Here is a 24,324-nt window from a genome sequence, read left to right as displayed (position 1 = left end):
CTGATGAAAGATACAGGAGTTACAATCTCTTAACCTTATTGTACTCATTCATTGTGTTGTAAGCACTGAACAGAACAGAGAGGCTGCCGTGGGGGAGAAGGAAGGGAGATGGTATAGATTATTCCATTCATTTAACCTTTTAAAAAAAATCACCCAGGTTTGAACAAATTTATATCACAGAGTAAATTCACAAAGTTAATTATAGGTATAATTTATTTTGTAAAAATGATTCCCAGTGGCTGCTGAGGTCATTCTCAGGGGGTTGCTATGGTGACAGGCACAAGGTACATTACCAAGGTGATGCATGTGTAACAAATGGCTGGCAGAAGCTCTCTCCTGACGTCAGGAAATGATGGCTAACATAGCATATGTGAAACTTCTATTACTAAGATAACTGGCAGCCTCATGATCAATGTCAGAATATAGAAGCTTTGAAACTTACCATGAAAAAAAATCCCTTCAGCATAAAATGTCACTCAATGCTGCTAAGAAAAAATAATCACAATTCTTTATTAAAAAAAAAGTTGGGGAAAACATGACAGTTGTTCATTGTTCAAAGGGTGGGATGAGATGACCTCTAAGGTCTTTCCAATTCAAAGGTTTTGTGATTCTAGCATAGCATGTTAGAACTAGAATTTGTAGGTCTTCTTTCTTCAGTGTTAAAACAACAACAACACAGGGCTGTGATATACCTATCTGTTTGCAATGGCCGTTTATGCTGTTGTTCTACCTTGGTTGTGAGTAAGTAGTAATATACTATCAAGGAAGAACTGTGCAAATGTTACACAAAAAGAGGGTAGAGGTCAGTAAGATGGATGGCTAAAAAGGGAGGCAGGTTTGTCATGTAGCAGGTATAAATGATAGACAACCCATACTGTCCATTAATATCCTTACAATGTCAAAAGAGCTAGAGGAAGACTCACTAGCATATTAAGTGCACCCTAAGTGAAGGATTCATGGAAGGACATGGGCAATAAGTCACCCAGGATGAGAAGGTATAGATTGTGCTTAGTTCAATACCTGGTACACAATGATGACGAAAATTATCAACATTTATATAGCATTTACTATGTGTCAGACATTGTGCCATGCACTTTATAATTATTATCTCATTTGATCCCTGGGAGGTATTATTATCTTCATTTCACAAACGAGGAAACTGAGGCAAACAGAGATTAAGTGATTTACATAGATCACATAGCTAATAAGTGACTGAAGCTGGATTTGAACTCAGGTCTTTCTGACTCCAGGCCCAAAGCTTTATCCACTGTGCCATCTGGCTGCCCCTACAAAGTAGGTCCTTAATAAATATTGGCTGCAATCTACAGAATCGCAAAGTTATCTACTGAAGAACCATCAAAGTACTGAAGCATGTGAGATTCAGATTCCAAATGGAAACTTATAATAATAGTACTTTTTTTGATGCTTTTGAGTGTACAAAGTACTTTGATACAGATCATTTTATTTGAGCCTCACAACAACTCTGTGAGGTAAGTACTAGAGGCATTATTACCATTTTAAAGTGATTTGCTCAACATTATACTTTGTTGTTTTTCAGTTGTGTCCAACTCTCTGTGACCCCATTTGGGGTTTCCTTGGCAAAGATACCAGAGTGGTTTGCCATTTCCTTCTCTAGCTCATTTTAAAGATGAAGGCAAACAGGGTTAAGTGACTTGCCCAAGGTCACATACATAATAAGCCCAGGGTCACACAGCTAATAAATATCTGAGGCCAAATTTGAACTCAGAAAGAGTTTTTTGACTCTAGGCCCCATACTCTTATACACTGCGCCACCTAGCTGCCCCAAAGTTATACAGCTAGTGTCAAAAATAGGGTATGGGGGCCAGCTAGGTGGCACAGTGGATAGAGCACTGGGTCTGGAATCAGGAGGACCTGAGTTCAAATCTGGCTTCAGACCAAACACCTGACACTTACTAGCTGTGTGACCCTGGGCAAGTCACTTGACCCCAATTGCCTAAAACAAAAAACAAAGAAAATGGGGTACGAATCTTGGATTTTGGTGACTCAAGAACTAACATTTCATCCACAATGACATCTAACAAGTGGGAAGGTAAACAGAAAAGAGAGGTACTGTTATCAAGTTTCTCCTAGGTTGTTTCCTGATTTGCTTTAGATCTAGTTCACACGAACACATGTTAATCAGTGTGGCTGGTTTAAAATGTGTCCTGTCAAGTTTTTTAGGGCATGGGGTTAGGTTCCCTCTGTGACAGCAGAAAATGCTGAGGGGAGACTCTAATGAACATGCAAATCAACTTCTGAACATGAAATAGCATCATAGTGTTTTCCTTTCGCAAAGGAATGAACTCAGGAGGTCCAATATAACTGTTCCAAAGATTTTCAAATTCACTTTTCTTTTTCTGAGGAAAATACATAGCCATTTGGAGAAACAATGGTTATTTCTTTGTAGAGAAGCGATAGGGGCTTTTAGATGGCACAGTGGATAGAGTTCTGGGCAAGGAGTCAGGAAGACTTAATCGTCATGAGTTCAAATCTGGCCTCAGACACTTATTAGCTATGTTACCCTGGGCAAGTCACTTAACCCTGTTTTCCTCAATTTCCTCATCTGTAAAATGAACTGGAGAAGGAAATAGCAAACCACTGCAGTATCTCTGCCCAAAAAAAAAACCCAAATGGGGTCACAAAGAGTAGGACATGACTGAAAAGACTAAACAACGACAGAGAAGCAATAATGGGTTTTACCGGGGATCTATTAAAATTCTGAACACTTTGGAAACAAAGACATTCTCAATGCCTGTTTGTTCTGATATTGTAGTCCTTGAGAGCTTAGGCCACAAAGGTTGTATCCAACTCAGAATTTATAGGATGATAGAAACAAATAGAAGGAGAAGCACAGACTTCTTAAAAGCATTTTTTTTTTTGGTGAGGTCATTGGGGTTTAGAGACTTGCCCCAAGTCATACAGCTAGTTAAGTATCAAGTGTCTGAGATGGGATTTGAACTCAGGTTCTTCTGGCTCCAAACCCAGTGCTCTATTCACTGCACCACCTAGCTGCCCCTAAAAGCAATATTTTAAAGAGGGAAGGAACTAGAAAATGAAACACTAAAGTTAGTAAATGAAATACATTGTATTACAGCTGGGATTTTAAAAAATCTAATAAAAAAATTAGGCACATGACCCTCAGTCATGAAACCAAAAAGGGAAAAGCATCTGTGGGTGGCAAGAGGATATAGAAATTTTTGTTAACATTTGGTGCAAAGCCTACCCATCATAAAAAGATAAATGAAACAGATTCTTAGACCACAGAAATAACACAATCCAGCAAATGGAGGAATTCTTTAGCACCTGGGCCTCCTGGAGTGATGTTACCTCCATTATAGTATCTGCTTTTGTATTCACATTACTAGAATAGTATAAAGAGGAAGATATGGGACAGTTAAGGATACTGTCAAGCTTCTCACACCTTAATTATTGAAAAGAAGGTTAAAGAAACTAGGTTTATTTCATTAAAAAAATTAAGAGGAGACCTCATTGTGATAGGAATATCCTTAAGGGAATTAAAAAGCTAGATCACTCTACCAGGCTTTGGGAATCATTATCAAAAGCAGGGAAGCTAAGGAGACAACAGAAATCCAGTGATTTTTTGTAAACTATCTTTACATAGTTGAGACTGAGGGACCAAAAGAGGTCAATTGGAAAAAGGGGGGATAACTGGTTTAAAAATCCATTAACATATTTCGTAGGCAAGTCAAACAGTGGAATAAAGCTGCTACTAGAAGAGGAAGAGGTATAAAGAGGTCTGTTCCCTGCCTCCCCTATGTCCTACACATCTAAGCCTGTTGCCTGTTTTCAGATCTTTCACACCTGTTTGATGTGATCCCTGTTGCTGAGAGGCAACATAGCACTTACTTGTATCTAGTTGGTTAGTCACAAAAAGGTAAATCAACACATATACTTTCATCTCATTTAAGGAGAAAACACATTTTGTGGAGGTAAAATAAATTTTCAATTCTCTTTCCCCAATTCTAAGTTTCCCAGTGATTGCAGGATTTTAACTTCTGCCATAAATATTTTTCATTTATTAAAAAAGTACTGTTTAAAATATAAAAAGTAGGAGTTAAAAACAACAACAAAAAAGAGGACATAAGAGTTACTGTAATTCTTTTACTTACATAGCTATAGGGAATAGGCTGAAGTCAGGAAGACCTGAGTTCAAAAATGGCTCATACTTTGGGCAAGCATCTGCCTTTCAGGGTTGCAGTGAGGATAAAGTTTGATCACTCAATTAATCAATATGCTTTTATTATAAGCCCGGCACTGTGTTAAGTGATGGTGATACAAAGACAAATAAGAAATGGCCCCAGCCATCAAGGAACTTACATTCTATCTGGGAAAATAAGAGATACACATAAACACAAAATAAGTACATGGTAATTGGGAGCAGGGGAGGCATTCATAGCTGAGGGATCAGAAAAGGTCATATATAGAAGGTGGCACCTGAAGCTACGATTCTAGGCTGCTAAGGTGAGAGGGAAGGCACTCCAGGAATGGGGAAAACCTTTACAAAGGCACAGAGAGAGGAAATGAAGACTCATGTATGAGTATCATAACAGCAACTAGCCCACTTCAGTCATGGGTTCAAAGACTAGAGAGGCAGGCTTATGAAGGGCTTTAGATGCTAAACACAGGAGGCAACAGGGAGGCACTGGAGGTTTTGGAATAGGGAGTGATGTGGTCTCATCTGTACCTTATGAATATCATAAATTAGGAGCCGTGTGTTGAACAAGAATCAACTAACTGTGACTGAATAAAACTCTAAGACTGACTGAAGTCCTTCCTGTGAGCCCCTCGACTCTGAGAAATATACCTATCCAGAAAGTTTGTTTTTAATTTTTATCTTAAGAATTTCAAAGAAAAAATTGTACAGGCTGTTTTCCCCTAGTCCTGGAATGAACTTCCTCCTCATTTCTTTCTATTAGAACCCCTAATAGGGGCTGGCTCAGTGGGTGCTCAGTGGATAGAACGCTGGGCCCGAAGTTCGGAAGATTCATGTTCCTGCATTCAAATCTGACCAAAGAAACTTACTAGCTGTGTGACCCTGGACAAGTCACTTAACTCTGTCTCAGTTTCTTCATCTGTAAAATGAGCTGGAGAAGGAAATGGCAAACCAATTCTATATGTTTGCCAAGAAAACCCCAAATGGGGTCACTATGGGTCAGACACAACTGAAAACGAGTGAACAAAAACAACAAAGAATCCCTATGTTCTTTAAAGCTCAGCTCAAGTATCACTTCCTCTATGAGACCTTTTAAAAAGAATTCTCTTCAGTTGTTAATGTCACATCCAATTACTTTTACCTACTTTTTACATATTTGCTTACATGCTTTATTTCCTCCCAAGAGAATGTAAGCCCTTGAGGGCAAACACCATTGGATTAAATCTAAACATACTGAACAGGTGAAAAGTCAGGACTGGAGGTGTAAATTGAGGTTGAACAGTTGAATCCATCAGAAGGAACAGTCCCTGTGGAAGTGAATATCAAGAGAGCACAGTTTAAGGCAGTCCACCTCTGGTTAGGGAGCAGAAAAAGGAAATGAAACCAGCAAGGAAAACACACATCAAGGAGGAAGAGACGAGAACCAGATGAATGCTGTGTCACAGAGACCAAGGGTTTCAGGATAGAAGAGTGGCCAACTTAAGTTAAAAAAAAAATAGTTTTCAGAGGAACTTATTTTCTATCAATTTTAAGGAACTTAATAAAATCTGGTAGAGAACAGACATTGATTGAGACCTACACCTAACAGAAATAGTACATAAAAGTGACTCAATACTCACACAAACAAATGTTGCCACTTAGGGTTGCAATCTGGCAACACGGATTGTAATCTAAAAGGCCTGGGACTAATTCAAGCTAGATTTGTTCTGGGCTCTCTCTGTATTAGGAATTTTGTGGGTGCTCAGCACATTCCTCTTGTTGTTCAGTCATTTCAGTTGTGTCTGACTCTTTGTGACCCCGTTCGGGATTTTCTTGGCAAGAGATACTGGTGTGGTTTGCCACTTTCCAGATGAGGAAACTGAAGCAAACAGGGTTAAGTGACTTGCCCAGGGTCACACAGCTAGTAAATGTCTGAGGCCACATTTGAACTCAGGTCTTCCTGACTACAGGCCTGGTGCTCTATGTGCCACCCGGCTACCCTCTCATAGACACTCATAGACATAAAACAACTGCATCGGTTATTTTAAAAGTAGCGGGTGGAAACCTTACTTGGGAATTATTTATTCAATTAAACAGATATACATTGAGGACCCACCATGTAGCAGGCACTGCAGAAGGCTCTGTCAGGCATCCAAAGATAAGCAAGATGGTTGCAAACCTTTTCTTCCCCACCTCAAACCTCCTATAGCTCACTTCTCTTTGCTCTCTCCTTGGAAAATCTTGCCTCATATTTCACTGAAAAAAAATGAGGGCATTCACCAAGAGGTCTCTCTTCTACCTTCCATCTAATCCCACATCTGCTTCTATCTCCTCCTCTCCTCCTCCACATCCATGTCACATGAAGAGGTACCCCTTACCAAGGCTAACCTCTCTTCATGCACAAGGGATGCCATTCCACTCCATTTCCTCCAGCAAACTGTCCCTTCAATCATCCTTGCTCTTACTTATCTTAAATTCTTTCCTTGTCACTGGCTGCTTCCCTCCTGCCTATAAACATGCCCATGTCTCTTCCATCCTTAAAAAAACAAACAAACAAACAAACAAACAAAAACAACAAAAAAACCCAAACCCCTCTCATTTGATCCATTCATCTCTACTAGCTCTCATCTCATATTTCTCCTCCCTTTTGCAGTTAAACTCCTTGAGAAGCCTGTCTGCAGTAGCTGCCTCCATTTCCTTTCCTCTCACGCTCTTCATAACTCTACAGACTCTGGCTTCCAACCTCATCATTCAGCTGGAACTGTGTTGTCCAAAATTACCAGTGCTCTCTCAATCAGCAAACCTAAAGGCCTTTTAAAAATCTTTATCCTTGACCTCTCTGTAGGCTTTGATCCTCTTGATCACCTTCTTCTCCTTGATACCATCTTCTCTCTAGATTTTTGTGACACTGCTTTACTCTGGCTTACCTGATGCCATTACCTTACCTGGCCAACCACTCCTTCTCAGTTTCCTTTCCTGGATTTTTATTTAGATCATGCCCACTAACCGTGGGTGTCTCCCAGGGATCAGTCCTGGGACCTCTTCTCTTTTCTGTCAAAGGCAGTGGATACAGCCCAGGGCCTGGAGTCAGGAAGACCTGAGTTCAAATTTGACCTCAGACACTCATTAGCTGTGTGACCCTGGGCAAGTCATTTAACCTAAGTTTGCCTAAGCTTCCCAACAGTGAGTGGGGATAATGATGGCACCAACACTGCAGGGTTTTTGGAAGGCTCAAATAAGATAATATTTACAAAAAACTGCCTAGCACAACGTGTGGCACAAAATAGATTTTACAGAAATGCTTATTACTCTTCCCCTTCTTTTATATTAGATGTGATCAATTCCCATGTTTTCAATTATCATCTCTATGCTCATTATTCTCAAATTTCCTATCCAGCTCTAACCTCTCTGCTGATCTTCAGCCATAAATCTCCACCTGCCTCTTCTACTGGATGTGTCAGACTGGATGTCCCATAGACATTTCAAGCTTAACATGACCAAAATTGAACTCATTATCTTTCCTAACATATGCTCCCCTCCTCTGAACTTCCCTATTACAGTTGAAGGTACCACTATTCACCCAGGCATCCCGGCTCCCACCCTAAGTTGCCATCCTTGACTCCTCATTCTCTCTCACCACCCCCACATCCAATATGTTGCCAAGTTCTACTGATTTTACCCTCTTAATATCTCTTGAACACATTCCCTTCCCTCCTCTGACACTGCCACAACCCTGGTACTGGCCCTCATTACCTCATTCCTGGACTACTCTTTTGATTGGTTTCCCTGCCTCAAGTCTTTCCCCACTACAGTCAAACTTTCATAAGCTGTCAAATTACTGCTCTTAAAGCTCAGGTCTGACTATGTCACTCCTGTACTCAACAGATCCCTATCACCTACAGGATCACTAAGTCACTAAATTTCTTCAAGCCTCATTTCTCCCATCTACAAAATGGCTCCCATCACCTCTAGGATCAAACATAAAGTTCTCTGTTTGACATTCAATGCCCATCATGACCTGGTCTCTTCCTATTTTCCAGTCTCGTTTCACTTTAGTCATCCCCACGTTTACTTTGTGATCCTGTGGCACTGGCCTTGCTTTTCCTCACACAATGTACTTCTCCTAACTCAATGGTTTCTCTGGCTGTTCCCCCATCCCTGGAATTCTCTACCCCTTGAATTCCTGGTTTCCATAAAGTCCCAGTTAAAATCTCACCTTCCAGAAAAAAGACTTTTGTGATCCCCCTCAATTTTAGTGCATTCCCTTTGTTGATTATCTTCAACTTATCCTGTTTATACCTTATCTGTACATAGTGGTTTGCATGTTGTCTCTCCTATTAGTCTGCATATTCCTTGAGAGCAGGATTTTATTTTGTTTTAATTTATTTTGGCTTTTCATTGTATCCCCACATAGTAGGTTCCTGGCACCTAGTAGGTGCTTACTAAATGCTTACTGACTGACAAGATCTAAATCAAGGTCATCTAGTCTAACTCCCTCACTTTACAGAGGAAGAACCTGGCCCCCAGAATGGGGAAGCAATGTGTTCACAGTCACACAAGGCAGGAGAACTGGGATTTGAACTCAGGTCTTCTGACTTTAAACCTAGCCCTCTTTTCACTATAGCATGTTCTCTCTCAGGTCTTTGTATTCAAGATGCTTATAATTTAACAATAACAAAATTTCTATAGAACTTTAAGTTTTACAAAATGCTTTCCTCAAAGCAATCACGTGTGGTATTACATCCTCATTTTGTAGATGGGGAAAATGAGGCACAAAGAAAATTAGTGACTTATCTAAGATCTTACTTAAAATTAATGTAAAAATTGGGATTCAAACACAGGTCGCTGGATAAAACCAAAATTATTCACTATGACACCACATATACTCCACCAAGGGGAGTAAGACAAATAAATAATAATACAAGGAAAAGCATAAATGCCATAGGAGAGGTACAGTGAAGGCCTATGAAAGTTCAAAATAGGGAGGGATTATATCCAAAGAGCACATCAGAGAAGGCTTCATAATGAAGATTGCATTTGATAGAATTTTAGAGCAGGAAGGAACCTTAGAGATCATCAAATCCAGCCTCCTAATTTTGTAGATTAGAAAGCTAAGGCCAAGAAAAGCTTTGTGCCTTGCTCAGACTCAAACTCAAGTATTTTGACTTCTTTTTAGAATTCTTTTTATGCCACTAATAAATTTAAAGGAAGGACAAAATTTCAATAGGAGGAGATTCAAGGGGTGGGCATTCCGGAAAAAAGGGAAAACTAATAGGCAAAAACAGGAAATTCATTGACCTCTTTCTTTAAAAAAAAAAATCAAATGTAACATTATGATTTAATAAAATTAGAGAGACAATGTATAAAAATAATATAATAGAATTTACATCTGAGAATACTCTGGATTTCCCCCGAAGTCTTATATTTCAGTTTACTCTCAATCTCTACTAACTCCAAATAGGCATTTTGAAGAGAGGCATTAGGGGAAAACAGCTTCAATGTGTATTTGCAATTGCCACAGTTAGAAAGAAAACAGTGAATGGGCATACTGATAAGAAATGGCTATCATCATTAGATAATTTGCTATGGTTATAATGAAGCTACTTTAAAAGGAAGTACCAATTGGAAATAGGAGATGATCTGACTTTGTTCAGTCACCAAAAACAAAAACAAAACAAAATCAAAAACAAAACCCACCCAGCCACGAATGGTATTCTCCCTAGGAGACCTCTGGCAACTGTGTCCCCTGCGTTAGAATCATGCATTAATTTGCTGGCCACAGCGTGCTGAGTCTTTACAATAATGCTCCAAGAGTGGAGTCACAAACATACTGCCAAATTGTAAGCATATGACAAATTAATTGAAGAAAACAAATCCAAGTGTTTCCCCATTATCTTTTTCTCCCTAGGGAAGCCAGGCTAGTGGATATGGCACTAGAAGTCAGGAGATTTGGGTTTAAGTCTTAGCTTCTGCACTTGCTATGTGAATCTGAACAAGCCACACTCTCAATCTCACTTTTCTTTTCTCAGTTGTAAAGTGGGTATGAAAATATTTCTATTACCTACTTCACAGATGTTGTGAGAAGTGTTTTGTAATCATTAAAATGCTATAAATCAAGGTGAGTCGTTGAAAGGCAGCATGAGGTGATGGATAGAGATCCAGGTTTGAAACTGGGAAGGCCTGGTTCATTCAAGTCCCACCATGTGGGGCCACAGTGGCCACGTTACCCTTGGCAAATCACTTAATCTCCTGGTGCTCTAGGTATCTCTCTAAAACTAGAAGTTGCTGAGAAGGTGCCAACCTATACTGGTAGAGGGACTTCCCTACATCAATGAAATCACAGGTCCACTCTCTATTCCTATCAATGTTAGTTATGACTCTTCTTTCTGACAATGTGAGATCAAATTGCTTGATACTTTCACTCCTTTGCTCTCCCATAATGACTGGTAGAAGGTGATGAAGCATATTTAAGAATAAAAACTTTTTCATCTAGACCAAAAATGGAAGAATTAAGTACACCACATCTGGTACTCATCTGAATTCTCCACAAAAGACAAATGTACCATTCTAAACTTTTGACTGGCTAATAAGTACAAATCTAGGATCATTCCTAGAAAATGACTGATATAAGATGTCATAAGTTGAATGGACAAAACCAGTCAAAATCTCATCCCAACAAAAAAGCAACAGTTTATTATGTTATTGGTGTTTTCTTTATATAATGACAGAGAGATATGTTCATCTGGGCTATTTTCTTTTCTTTTTTTAATCTTAATTTTAATTTTTGGTGAGGCAATGGGGTTAAGTGACTTGCCCAGGGTCACACAGCTAGTAAGTGTTATGTGTCTGAGGCCAGATTTAAACTCAGGTCCTTCTGAATCCAGGGCCAGTGTTCTATCCACTGCGCCACCTAGCTGCCCCTGGGCTATTTCCTTTATGTTCAAGTAAGCACTACTAACTTACTCTGTTGTTGTTGTTCAGTCATTTCAGTCATGTCCAACACTTTGTGACCCCATTTGGGGTTTTGTTGGCAAAGATACTGGTTTGCTATTTTCTTCTCTGGCTCATTTTACAGATGAGAAACTGAGGCAAGCAGGGTTAAGTGACTTGCTCAGGGTCACACAGCTAGTAAGTGTCTGAGGCTAGATTTGATCTCACAAAGATGAGTCTTCCTGACTTCAGGCCCAGCACTCTATCCACTGTACCATGTGGCTGAATCACTCTACTTTTGCATAGCTCTAATTATAAGGCTGTTCGATTTTCCATACAAGAACTTGTCCTAGATCCCAATTCATAGCACTTTCCAATCTGTTGTCAATTTTGTGGTTTCTACCTTCACAATATCTCTTATATACAACCATTTATCTCCATCCACACAGCTACCACTCTTGCAACAGGCCCTTACCGTTTCTTGGTGGGACTATTTCAATAGTCATCTAATGTTTCCCTGCTTCAAATGTGTCCCCACCCCAATCCATTCTCCACTCAGCTGTCAAAGCGATTTTCCTAAAGCTCAGGTTTAATCATATGACTTCTATACTCATAAACTCCATTAATTCCCTACGAAATTTAATTCATTTAAATTTAAATTTAAAGCTGTTGACAACTTGGCCCCTTTCCACCTTTCCAATCTTATACCTTACTCCCAATTCCACATAATCCACATACAATGGCCTTGTAGGGGCCATCGAGAAAGACTACATGCTTTTCTTCATACATAGTACTCTACCTCCAGATTCTGTGTTTTTGTACTGGTTATCTGTTATGACTGGAATGCTTCTGCTCCTCATCTCTTGGATTCCTCTAAGAATCAGCTCAAATCCTGCTGCCTGCAGGAGGTCTTTCCTAGTCCCCTGAACTGGTAGTGTCTTCTGTCTATGCTTACCTTACATTTACACAATACATACAGGGTGTCCCAAAAGTCTTAGTGCACTTAGAAGTTTATTAAAACTATATATCTTGTATGTACATAATTATTTACATGTTATCTCTTCCAATAGAATGTGGACTCCTTGAGGGAGTGTATTTCTTTGTATTTCTAGGACTAAGCACAATGTCTGGCACATATTAAGTGATTAATAAAGCTTGTTGATTGACCTGTTGACTGAAGTCACACAAGAATTTCATTACAAAATTACTTTCTTTATGAGGTGATCCCATACCAAGGACCTTGAGGTCAGCATTTTTTTATGTTGGTACTTCAGCGTTTTGGCTAACGGGCATCCTGATAGACTTTGAAAGAGTTAATAAAATTTAAATGAGGTTTCAAGTCAAATGAAGACTGTTTGATTCAGAGTTGGAGTAGGCCAAATTATCCACCTCTGGAATCACTATTGTGCTAGAATTTCAACATGGCTCCAAATGTGTTGTTGTATTTGATGTAGAAACTGTGTTCTGACAACTCCGGTTTAACTGGAAGTCTATATTCAAGCCTCGAATTCCATCTGGGACTACACAATGCAATCCCTGCCAACATGGACTTTGGAATGGTTAATTCATAACGACAAGGAACTTGCAAGACGCATGCTGCTAATAGATGACAGGAAACTTGCTGATTCCTGCCCTAGACCCTCCTCCTGCATATACACAATCTTAAGTGTTTGACCAAAAAGAGAATCTGGATCATTTGTTATCAACAAAGTATTTCTTTACATAGTGGGGATTTTTAAAAAATGACTATACTGTGAGGTTTCTAAACGTAATGGTTCCTAACAATGTGACTGGCATGAGTGTCCCTTGGCTAATGTCACAGTACTTCTGTTGATATAGACAGTGAACTCCTTAGAAATGATTCCTCAGTATATTAAAGCAGGTGGTGAACCCGAGCAATATTTAAACCAAGTGTTGCCTGTTTTTAACTCTTATTAATTAAAGCCCTTAAACTTCATGATAATACTGAGAAACTAAATGAGGGTTTTTAAGTTTCTGAGAAACGTCCCAAAATTTCAGTAGTTTTGTATGTGTGTGTGTGTATGTGTGTGTATGTTTGCCAACAACAAACCAAGGTTAATACTATTCTCCAATTTATATGATACCACTTCTCTAGTTAATGAGTTTGCCAATTTTCTTGTACCTACTCTTGGACAATTTCACACCTTTATTACCATCAGAAAGTAGATAATCAGAGCAAGAATAGGAGAAATTCAAATCAGTTCACTTTTCTTCTTACAAATTACCACAGGGAAAGGCTTTTCAGTGAAGAAAGTTGAAACTATGGGCCAAATGAAGTTTCTGGAATATCTGTGGATGTTGCCCTCACCCATTAATATGGGTTAACCATTAGAATGGTTAACTGAGACTTCTACAAATATGAATACAGCTTTCAAACTGCTAACTGCAAGCTTACTGATTCCACCCTCACCCCCTGAATTTATATTATAGTAAAAATTCTCTTTGAACCCTATAGGCACAAAAAGCCCCTAGAGACAACTTTGACAGATAAGCAGTAATGATTTTCAAGTACGTGTTCAGAGTAAGTGATCCATAAAAGTTCTAATCAGAAAGATCTGAGCAGATAGAGATTTATACTCTGGTTTTAAAGCTCTGCTAAAACTTGGAAGTTAAACAGATTCTTCAAGAATGCCATTTGCATCATTCTGAAATCATATAGCTTGTCTATAGTGTCCAAAGTAACAGAATTGCCTATGTTTGCATTCCTTTTGGGTTAATGAAGTATTCTGTATTCATTGGAACTAGTTATGACCCAAGTTATGACTTCAGCTAAGAGCGGTTTAACTCTGACTCCCCTGAGAGCAAAAAAAAATCATTTGGTATTTGTAAAATCAATCTAGTCTACTTTTATATTTTCAGCTATCTTATTAGTCAATTCAGACTGCCTTACAAAAGTCTTACTGACTGTAAAGAAATCAGATGTTTCACTGACCAGACCCTGGCTTGATTCCATTATACTTGGTTGGATGTGGTTGCTAGCCTGAGGGATATTGAATGATACTTCACAAAAATTGGCCCTGATTGTAGGAGTAATTTGCATGAAAATTAGTTCCCAAATACTGACTATAATATCTGGATTTTTTTTTGTTCTAGATTTTTAAAAAATAGATTATGAATAAGAAACCTCAAGTGAAGTAAAATTGGAAGGAGATATATTACAGATACAAAGGTTGCATAAAAAAAAGATGGAAAAGAAAAAAATAGCAGCTTTTTTGAATGCAAGGAAACTCATTTTCATAGGAAATTTGCTTGGTATTTGGAATGAATGATCTGTAATAAACACGACCTGCAGCCTGGTTCCCATTATCCAAGCCAGCTATTCCAGCATCTGCTGTGAAAGCATTTCAGAAACACATGGAACACGACTACAGAAGAAAGAATCCAAGAAACCACAGACTCAAGCTGTATGCTAGCAAAGGCGACATGCCTTCCACTTCCCTCTTTTGTGAAAACACCGAAAAGGAAGAAATAAAACATCTCAGGATTATAATGGGAGGCAACAAGAAAAACCTATATCCATCATTTTGCTTCTATGTGTCCAGAAAAGGCAGGGTGGTGCAGTAGATAGAAAGCTGGCCAAAGAGTCAGGAAAGACCTGGGTTCAAGTCCTATCTGTTATTTAACCTCTTAGTGCCGTAGGCAATGCTCTGAGATTGTTTTTAAAAATAATAATAATGACAATAATAGCTAGCATTTGCACAGCAATTTAAGGTTTGCAAAGTGCTTTACAAATCCTGTCATATTTGATCCTCATAACAACCCTGTGAGATAGCTGAACTACTAGATGTTATTATTATCCTCACATTACAGATAAGAAAACTGAGGTAGGCAGAGGCTAAGTGACTTGCCCAGGGTCACACAGCTAGTAAATGTTAAGGCCAGATTTGAATTCAGGTCTTTTTGAGGGGAGTCAGGAAGTCACTAAAGTCCAGTGCTCTAATTACTACACCACCTAGCTGCCTAATTGCATAATAGTTGATTTTTATTGGTAGAGATTTCTTTACCAGGAATTATTACCCACACTGGCAAAATCTGGACAGATCTGGGAGGAAAAAAGTCCAGATAGCATTATTTTTTTTTAAGTGGGGTTTCATCCTAGTCATTTAATCCATGTAGGAAATTTATGGTGTAGAAATTCCTTTCACTGATACAAAACAAGAACTCATCTGTAACATATAGCTTTAGAGAGTTGCCTGGGTCACTGATAAGTTAAGTGACTTGCTCGTGGGCATCTAGCTAGTATGTGTCAGCAGCTGGAACTGAACCAAGACCTTTCTGACTCCATAACTGGCTCTCTACACACTATACCCAGGAATGCTTATGTAGCTATTTTCCTTTATCCTGCATTGGCATGATTCCCAGATAGTGCCTTTCATAGTATCAGAAGGTTATTACCTGATACACCTTTTCTCTCCTTAGACAGGGAGGGTGAAGAGTCCCTAATTCTCAATCAAGTCTGTGGACACATTACCAGGGCATCCCTGAGAGACCGAGAAACCACCACTACAAATACCACCAGGACCTCACCAAGGGAGCTACCACTAGTAGACTGTGGAGGTGGTCACTAGGTTCTCAATGAAGGACCTACAAAAAGAGTGCGAAATCAAGAAATACAGACCTAGTGTATGGCTGTAGTTTCCTTAGGGAGAAGCCCTTAATCCTGGTGAGCACTTACCTCATTTTTGGTATGGTGATCTGATTCCCAGAAGCAAAATCTCATTAGGTGGGGAATAAGCCACAGGCAAAGGTTAGAGATGAACAGGTAAAGTTTGAAGTAGGAAGAATAGGGAAGAAACAAAACACAAACAGAAGGGTAAAAAGGATAGGAGAGAAAAGATGAGGGCTAGAGGAGAAAGGAATAAAGGGTCCCAGAACTGGCAACAACATAGCCAAGTGAAAAGTGCAAAGTAATAGTAGAAGGTTGAGTAGCAGGTAGAACTGAGATTATATGAGGTGAGGTTGGTGGTAGGGTGATGGGTAGAGAAGGAAGCACGATGAGCATGAGTCCAGAATCATGGTTAGGGAATGTAATGGAACATGATGAAATTAGTGGAAGCTGAGAAAGTAGAAAAAAGCCAACGGGGACAGGAAAAAGAAGACCATATGAGGAGATGGAAGCTTCAACAAATAACTCTAGAGGCAAAGTTGTTGCATCAGCTAAAGATGTCAGGAGGGGAAGAAAATTGGGGAAAAATACAGGGTGAAAAAGAAGAAAGGCTAAGAAGTGAAAGAAATGAGCAACACAGGCATTCCAGGGAGGACACAAAATATTTTCACCACCAAAGACATGTAGGCTAAACACCAATCAGAATATGACGGGCTCTTATGAGTATTCCACTTCATATTCCAAGATTTTTCAACTGAAGTTTTAGCACTGCATTATGGGAAAATATTTTAGCCAAAAGATACCTGATAACCTATATAGATTATTAAGAATTAAATTTTGAAGAGAACCAAATAAGTAAGTAGGAACTCTACCATTTGTATCCAGAGCATTGTTGATTCAATGCTAATTTGCCATTTTCCTGAGTGCACTACACAGCTTACATCAAACTACTAATTTGAGATTTCACAGAATATTTCCCACTTGTGCCTCTGTCTACATAGATCTAGATTAAGTGAAAATTCAACAAATACTTGGTTTGCATGATCATTGAAGATCCAAGTTTGGCTAAGGGATTAGGGAGGGGGAATCCATTTTGAGGCCTGATTGAATTGTTGTTTACATTCATCACATTAACCAGATATAATTGCTAAGTCTTCACTTCCCTTTCTGCTAAGCAGACACAGGAGAGGTAACAAATAGATCTCTCTAGGAAGCAAATCATTCTCAGTGCATACTATTTTCTTTGACAGCTCACAAAATAATTCAGGAATGCAGGTATAATTAGACTTGCACACAATGCTCATGCAAAGGAAAACCTGCCAATCAACATGATGCTGCCTTCAAAAAAAAGCAGCAGAGATTCTGTCTGTGACAGCCAGAGATAGGGTAGTCTGAAGTTTTTTCAAGAGGCTATATAATCAAGCATATTTTTTGTTTGCAGTTTTCAAATGCATGTAGGTGTTTTGTAGCATCTGAACAAGACAACAAATCTCTACTGAAAATTATTATTATTATACTATTTCAACATCACAATGGAATGTGTATTTGGGAAGAGCTGCTTTGCAATTTGGGAAGGAAAGGAGAGGATGGAGTCATATCTTTCTGTTCCTCAGGTTACTTTGGAATCAATCAATCAAAAAGTTGCCTACTGTGTGCCAGGCACTGTATTAGGCAATGGAGATATAAATTAAATGAATAAATCTCTACTTACAATGAGCTTCTTCATAATATAGCCCAGAACTATACCTGTATCAAATTTTAAGTCCACACATCCAGTTTTGAAGTTTGATTCAAAGGGAATGCTTAATAGTAGAAGTTCTACACTATAGCAGAGAGAAATGTTATCTCAGCAAATATTTAAATGAAGTGGAGAGAAATAGCCTTCATGACATATACTCACTATTTGGTTGAGTCAGATAACTGATATTCCCGTCTTCTATCATAACACTCTTGGATTCCAGGATCATTCCATAAACTCTTTATTGCATCTACGTATGGATTCTCAAAAGCGGACACCTTCTCCACATCAACTTCTCGAACTAACTGTGCATGGGCCTGTTTTCAAAAAAGAAAACAACTTCAATCCTCTTTTAGTCAACTAAAAAAAAATCATCTTTCATTTACAATGCTTATATTATAGTTATTGGTCATATTTTCCTTCACAAAATGGATGTTTTTTAATCAATTCCTTTGCACAGATCAATCTTTTTTTTTAATATTAGGTTTTGAAATATAACCCAACTCCCAGTTTTTCCCTGAGAGTAATCGCTGAGAATACCAAGAACATGATTAAAGTCAATTGAAAAGAAAACAAGTTATGCTTAAACCTTCAACAAAATGCCATCTGAGTATCACAAACTTGGTGTAGTTAATATTACCAAAGAGAAGGGGTAAAAAGGTGGAGAATGAGAAGTTTATAATTTATTAGTTTTTCATATTAATATAATCCTACTTGTATCAACTAACCAGGCCATTCAATCAAGGAGAATTCCCACTACCCCCAACCCCACCATATTCTAATTTTAAAAGATAGGGAAATTAAAAAACAAAAAAAACAAAAGACCCACAACTAGCTAAATCAGATCTGTCTTTTTTTTCTTTTAAAGGAATATTCCTAACAATTTTTAGATATATCCTAGGGTCAGTACATATTGGAACAAATCTCCAATAAACAAACAAACAAAGATGTTCAGAAAATTTATCTTGAAGTATTACAAGATCATCAATTCAATTCAACTTAGTTCAACTAAGTTTCCTCACCAATGAAATGGGGATAATAATAAGCACCTACTTCACAGGGCTGTTGTGAGGATTAAAGGAGGTAAACTATAAAGTGTTTAGGACGGTGCCTGGCACATAGTAAGCACTATAGTAAGTCCTTATGTGTGTGTGTGTGTGTGTGTATACACACATGTAAATGTATGTACATATGTGTATGTTATTATTATTAATTTAGTTGAATAAACATTTAAGAGATTACTATTTGCAAAGATTTAATTTATATGCTGGGAATAGAAGACAAAAATGAAAGGTCTTCTTTCTTCATTGAATTTAAATTCTATCGGGAGGAACCAATAAGCCACATAGTTCAGTGGAAAAGCAATGGATTTGAATTCTGGCTCTCTGTCACTTACTACTTGGGAGGCCTTGGGCAAGTCCTTTCACTTCTCTGAGACTTTGTTTCATTTGTCAAATGAGTATAATTGAACTAGGTGACTTCCAAAGTCCTTTCCAACTCTAAATCTATGATCATATGAAGATAGAAAATAATAATTTCAAAGTAATTTGAGGAGGGAGAGAACATGGACATTCTGGGTTCAAAGAAGAGTAAGTCAAGGTTGAGATGAGGAGACTATACATTCCAGGAATAAAGGGATGATTTATGCAAATGCCCAGAGGTAAGGTTATGGCATCCCAAAGGCAGGGAATAATTAGTGCATTTTGGATAGAATACAGAGTGTATGAAGGGGACTAGAATGTGTTATGGATGGAAAGTTTGGTTACAGATGGATCATGGAGGATCTTAAAGGCTGGGCTAGGGAACTCCTGCAGATCAGTTTTAAGCTTTTTAAATTGCTTAATTAGCTTTAAATGTCACTGACTTTTGGGACATAATGTATTTTGTCCTAGAACCAGTCAGTTGAACAGTCAAGCACTGATTAAGCACCTGCTATGTGCCAGTCATTAAATAAAGAACAGTGATTAAAAAAAAAAGCCAAGATAATACCTGCCTCTTGAACTCACATCTGAATAGGGGGAACAACATGCAAAAAGACCAAAAAACTTACTTGGGGACGGGGGTGTCATGCTGGAAGGAAGAGGAGTAGGGAAAGGTATTCTGCATTAGGTGGGATTTGAAATGAGTCTTGAAGTCTTGAATTGTCAAGGAGGAGAATGATGTTGTCAGACTTGTGCCTTAGGAAGGTTATTTCAATATATGTGTGGAGGACATATTGGAGGGGGAGAGATCTTAAGCAGGAAGACTAATTAGAAGGCTATTAAAATAGTCCCAATTGAGAGGTGATGAGGGCCTGAAACAGGGTAGATGTGGGTGTGAATGGAGAGAGTATACTGTTTAATCAACAAAGATTCAGTTATGTTCACAATACTATATTAAGGCAGGAAAGCATCTAAATAGATATATTTTAGAAGAATTTTTGACAGAACTGGAACAAGAATAATTTTCTAATGAATTCTCAATTGCCTGAAAAAAAAATAGTAACCTGATCGGTCTTATTAATCGAGACTTTACATCAGATACATAAAAATATTAAAAAACACACATATACATATAACTACAATAACCTTAATAGCTTTAATATTTTGAAAAGAAAGTTTATACACTAAAGCAATCTCTCTTTCAAACAAGTCAAACATTTGATACATGTAGTGGCTAAATCTGATCATTTCTACCTCTCTAACCTCTCTTAAATGTGTTCTCTTCTTTCTTCTAACACTGCCACCAGCCTGGTGCAGGCCTTCAATCCCCTCTTACCTGCACTACTGCAATAGCCTTATTGTTGGTCTCTCTACCTAAACTTTACCCACCCACCCCCCCTTATTTCATCCTCCATTTAGCTGCCAAACTAATCTTCCTAAAACATGAATCTGACCATGTTATCAGCCCTTTTTTAATAAATTCCAATGGTTCTCTTTTGCCTCCAGGTTCAAATATAACATCCTATGTTTGGATTTTAAAGCCTCCCATAACCTGGCCCCTTCCTCTCTTTCCAATTTTCTTTCACCTTATGCCTCCCCACACACTCTATAATCTGCTGACACTGGCATCTTTCAGTTCCTCACACACAAGACACTCCAATTTCCTGCCTCCAAACATTTTCACTGCCTGTCCACCATAACTGGAATACTCTCCCTCCTCACTTCTGCCTCCTGGCTTTCCTGGATTCCTTCAAGACTCAGCTAAAGTCCAACCTTCTACAAGAAGCCTTTCCCAGTCCTTAATCTTAGTGACTTCCCTCTGATATCATTTCAAATTTATCTTGTCTATATCCTGGTTGTAGATGGTTGTTTGTATGTTGTATGCTTGCTTAGATTGGGAACCCTTTGAGAGCAGGCATAGTGAATAGAGAGCAGGCATAGTGAATAGAGAGCTAGGCTTGGAGTCAGCAAGACCTGGGCTCAAATCCCACTTCAACATCCACCCCATCTTCTCTCTCTCTCTCTCTCTCTCTCTCTCTCTCACACACACACACACACACACACACACACACACACACACACACACACACACAATGAGCTATTGAACATTGCTAGAGAGTCAGATAATTGTGTCGAGTCCTACATATTCAAGGTGCTTGGTCTCAACTGGGGTCTCATTGGGGCACAATAATGCTTATTTTTCCCTCATTAACATTCTGTCAAGCACCCAAGTGCCTGCTCCAGACCTCTTCAAATACCCAAATCACTCCCAAACCCCTTTGGCAGAACAGAACCTCACCTCCTACTTTACTGAGAAAAATCAAGGCCATCTCTTGGGAGTTCTCTCATTTTCTTTGCTTCATACCTCAAAGGAAGAGGTGGTCTCTGTCACCTTTCCAAAGTGAATATTTTCACGTACGCATTTGTTTCCATCCTATCTTGTATTCTCCTAGAAAGTGGTCCATTTCTCTATCTCTGTCTCTCTTCCCCCATCTGACTTCATGAAGGTCCCAAAACTTCACAGTGTTAAAGGAATCTTCATTTGACTCTGCTACTCCTACAAGCTCTCATCCTACATCCATCCTCCCTTTCGCTGCCAAATTCCTGGGGGGGGGGTGTTGATTACACTTGCTGCTTCTTCGCCATCCACTCATTTCTCAGTCCACAAATTCCCTGACATTGTTCATGGACCTGAGGTTAAGAACTACTGCACTAAGCATAGTGTACAGCTCACTTCTGGATATTCATCTTTATTTATTTTTTATTGCTATCTCTTATTTTTATATCACCTTTATTTCTGACTACATCTCCCACCTACCCAGTGACCCAAGTCTTTTAATAAAGAATAAGGTACTATGCAGAAATGATATTGATTGTTCTTATGGTACAGTAACATTCCATTACGTGAACAATCTGTTTAGCCCTGCCACAGTTCTGGGTCTTCTTTTTATACGTGCGTAAGCATATACTCCATTCAGATCTATATATCTAGGCTTTATCTGTTTCCTGAAGTCTAGGCTACCTACTGGACATCTCAGTTCAATATAGAGTTATCCCTTCCATGTCGCAGGAGTTAGGGGAACAGCAGCCCCGCAATGTAGAAAATCTGCATAAATTTTTTTGGTCCTTCCTTCATACAGAGAGGTCTAAATTATGATGGCATTCAAAGATAAAATATGTTGATACTATATAATACTATACATATATTTATGCATTTCTGAGTTTTTAAACATTTTCTGTGTCATCTGTTGCCCCTCATGTGTTGTCTGTGGCTTTCATAAAACTCCCCCAAAATTCCCATTTAATTGCAATGAGGGAAGTCCTCCAAGCCTACCCTCTTCTCTTAATTCCTCTTTTCTATTGAGGATACTACCACCCTCCCTATTACCCAGGTTTCTAATCTTGGAGCTATCTTTGACCTCCTCCCTTTCCTCTCTTACTTTCTGATAGCTAACTCCTTTTGATTTTACCACTCCATGCTAGATTGTAGAACAATTTTGATGGGACATTCAAAGGAATTTATATTTTATCCTAAAAACAATAAACAGAAACTGAAGATTTTTGAGCAGGAAAGTAATGGTCATATCTATATCACAGAAAAGTTATTTTGGTGTCTGTGTGAAGAATGCATTGGAGGGGCAGCTAGGTGGAGCAGTGGATAGAGCACCAGCCCTGGAGTCAGGAGGACTCGAGTTCAAATCCAGCTTCAGTCACTCAGGTCCCAGCTGTGGGACCCTGGGCAAGTCACATAACCCTGACTGCCTCAAAAAAAAAAATGTATTGGAGAGGAGAAGGATGGGGGCAGAGAGATTGGTGAAGAGAATAATACAATAATCCAGGTAAGTGGTAATGAAGGTATGAACTAGGATTGTGGCCATACAAATGCAATGAAAAGGGAAGCTATGAGAGCAGTGGGTATATCCCCAACTCTCTATCCTACGTCCTCTCTTCTCTTTATACTCTCTTCTTTGGTGACCCCATTTGATCTCATGGGTTTAAACTGTCATTTCTATATTGATGACTTCCAGATCTTTATCTTCAGCATTAGTCCCTTTCTTAAGTTCCAGATCTTCCAGTCACACATATTTGCAACCCAGTGTCATCCAAAACCTCTCTCTTTCTCATCCCACTTATCCTAGCAGTTGCCACATTTTGTCATTTCTACCTCCATTCCTCTTGCATCTGTCCCCTTCTCTCCACTCACAAAGTCACTACCCTAGTTTCAACACTCATTACCTCAACTGCAGTAGAAATTTCTTCTCCCAGTGGTCTCTCCCCATTCTAATACACAGCTGCCAAAGTGATTTTTCTTAAAAACACAAATCTGAATGTCACTACTCAATAAATTTCAGCAGCTTCCTATTAGTTCAAGCATTAACTATAAACTGCTCTATCTGGCATTTAAAACCTTCTCTAGCCTGGCCTCAACCTACTTTCCAGCCATATTATATATTACTCCCCTTTGAATACACTCCATTCCAAATTGGTCTTTTTTGTTTTTCTGTTCTCTTAGAATCCCTGGTTTCCTTTAAGGATCTACTTAAACAATACTTTTTTTTATATGAAGCCTTTTCTGATCCTCCTAGCTTCTAGTGCAGCTAAATTACTTTATACATAATACAGTATAAACCTATATGTGTACATATTATCCCTTTAGCTGGACTGTAAGTGATCTGAGAGCAGAGATTTTCATATTTTTCACTGTGCACCAAGTGCCAAGGAAAATGTACACTGTCTAGGACGTGACAGGCACTTAATAAATGCATTTTGAGTGGCTGATTGATTTATATAATGGGCAGGACTTGTCAATGGACTGGAGATGGGGAATGAAGTAAAGAGAAAAATCAAAGATGATTTCAAGGTTACAAACATGTGAAATTACAATCAAATGGAAGAAATGGTTAGCAAGTTCTCCAAAGAAAGGCAAATTAAAGAGTTAGTAAAGTTTGTTTTATCATGTGTCCATCAACAAGAAATAGTTTATGAAACATTTAGCTATCCCACCTAGAAGCGCTCCAAATGAACATAAGCTAAATGGCCATCAGGAAAATAATTAATTACAGCTTATGCATCAATATGCATTGCAGAGCTTGAAGAAATAAAGAAATTCCACAAAAACTTAGAAGGAGAAGGGATATCAAAAACCATCAAAGTCCAACCATCTCATTTTTCAGTTGAGAAAATGGAGGCTTAAGGAGGTACTACCTGCATAGATAGTAAGTATCTGAAGAGGATTTGAACTCAGGTACAATGATCCAGGAAAATTGTTCTTTGAACTGTACCATACTGGCAGAATCAGCCACGGAAAGATAGGGAGCCCTCAAAACATGACATTCTAAGATCATGAAGAGAAACAATTCTGACCACAAGAACAAAGTTGAGTTGCTTAAGAGATTATGCAGATATATGGGGAATTTGTTAGTTATGTTCAGTT

The 24,324-nt window shown here is 38.6% G+C and overlaps 1 protein-coding gene across 1 annotated transcript in view; it reads right to left on the bottom strand.

Moving 5' to 3' along the window:
• The window catches only part of LOC114025904 (guanine nucleotide-binding protein G(q) subunit alpha), a 272,993-nt gene that overhangs the window by 112,960 nt on the left and 135,709 nt on the right, over positions 1 to 24,324 (bottom strand). The window contains exon 2 of the mRNA XM_027839425.1: positions 17,632 to 17,786. Coding sequence (XP_027695226.1) covers positions 17,632 to 17,786 — 155 coding nt within the window. The remainder of the gene's footprint in view (positions 1 to 17,631; positions 17,787 to 24,324) is intronic.

The sequence above is a fragment of the Vombatus ursinus genome, unplaced genomic scaffold, assembly GCF_900497805.2.
Source record: "Vombatus ursinus unplaced genomic scaffold, bare-nosed wombat genome assembly UNPS02014832.1, whole genome shotgun sequence".
NCBI classification, from domain to species: domain Eukaryota; kingdom Metazoa; phylum Chordata; class Mammalia; order Diprotodontia; family Vombatidae; genus Vombatus; species Vombatus ursinus.
The sequence above is the reverse complement of the archived record's forward strand: the minus strand, read 5'-3'. Positions and strand labels throughout refer to the sequence as shown.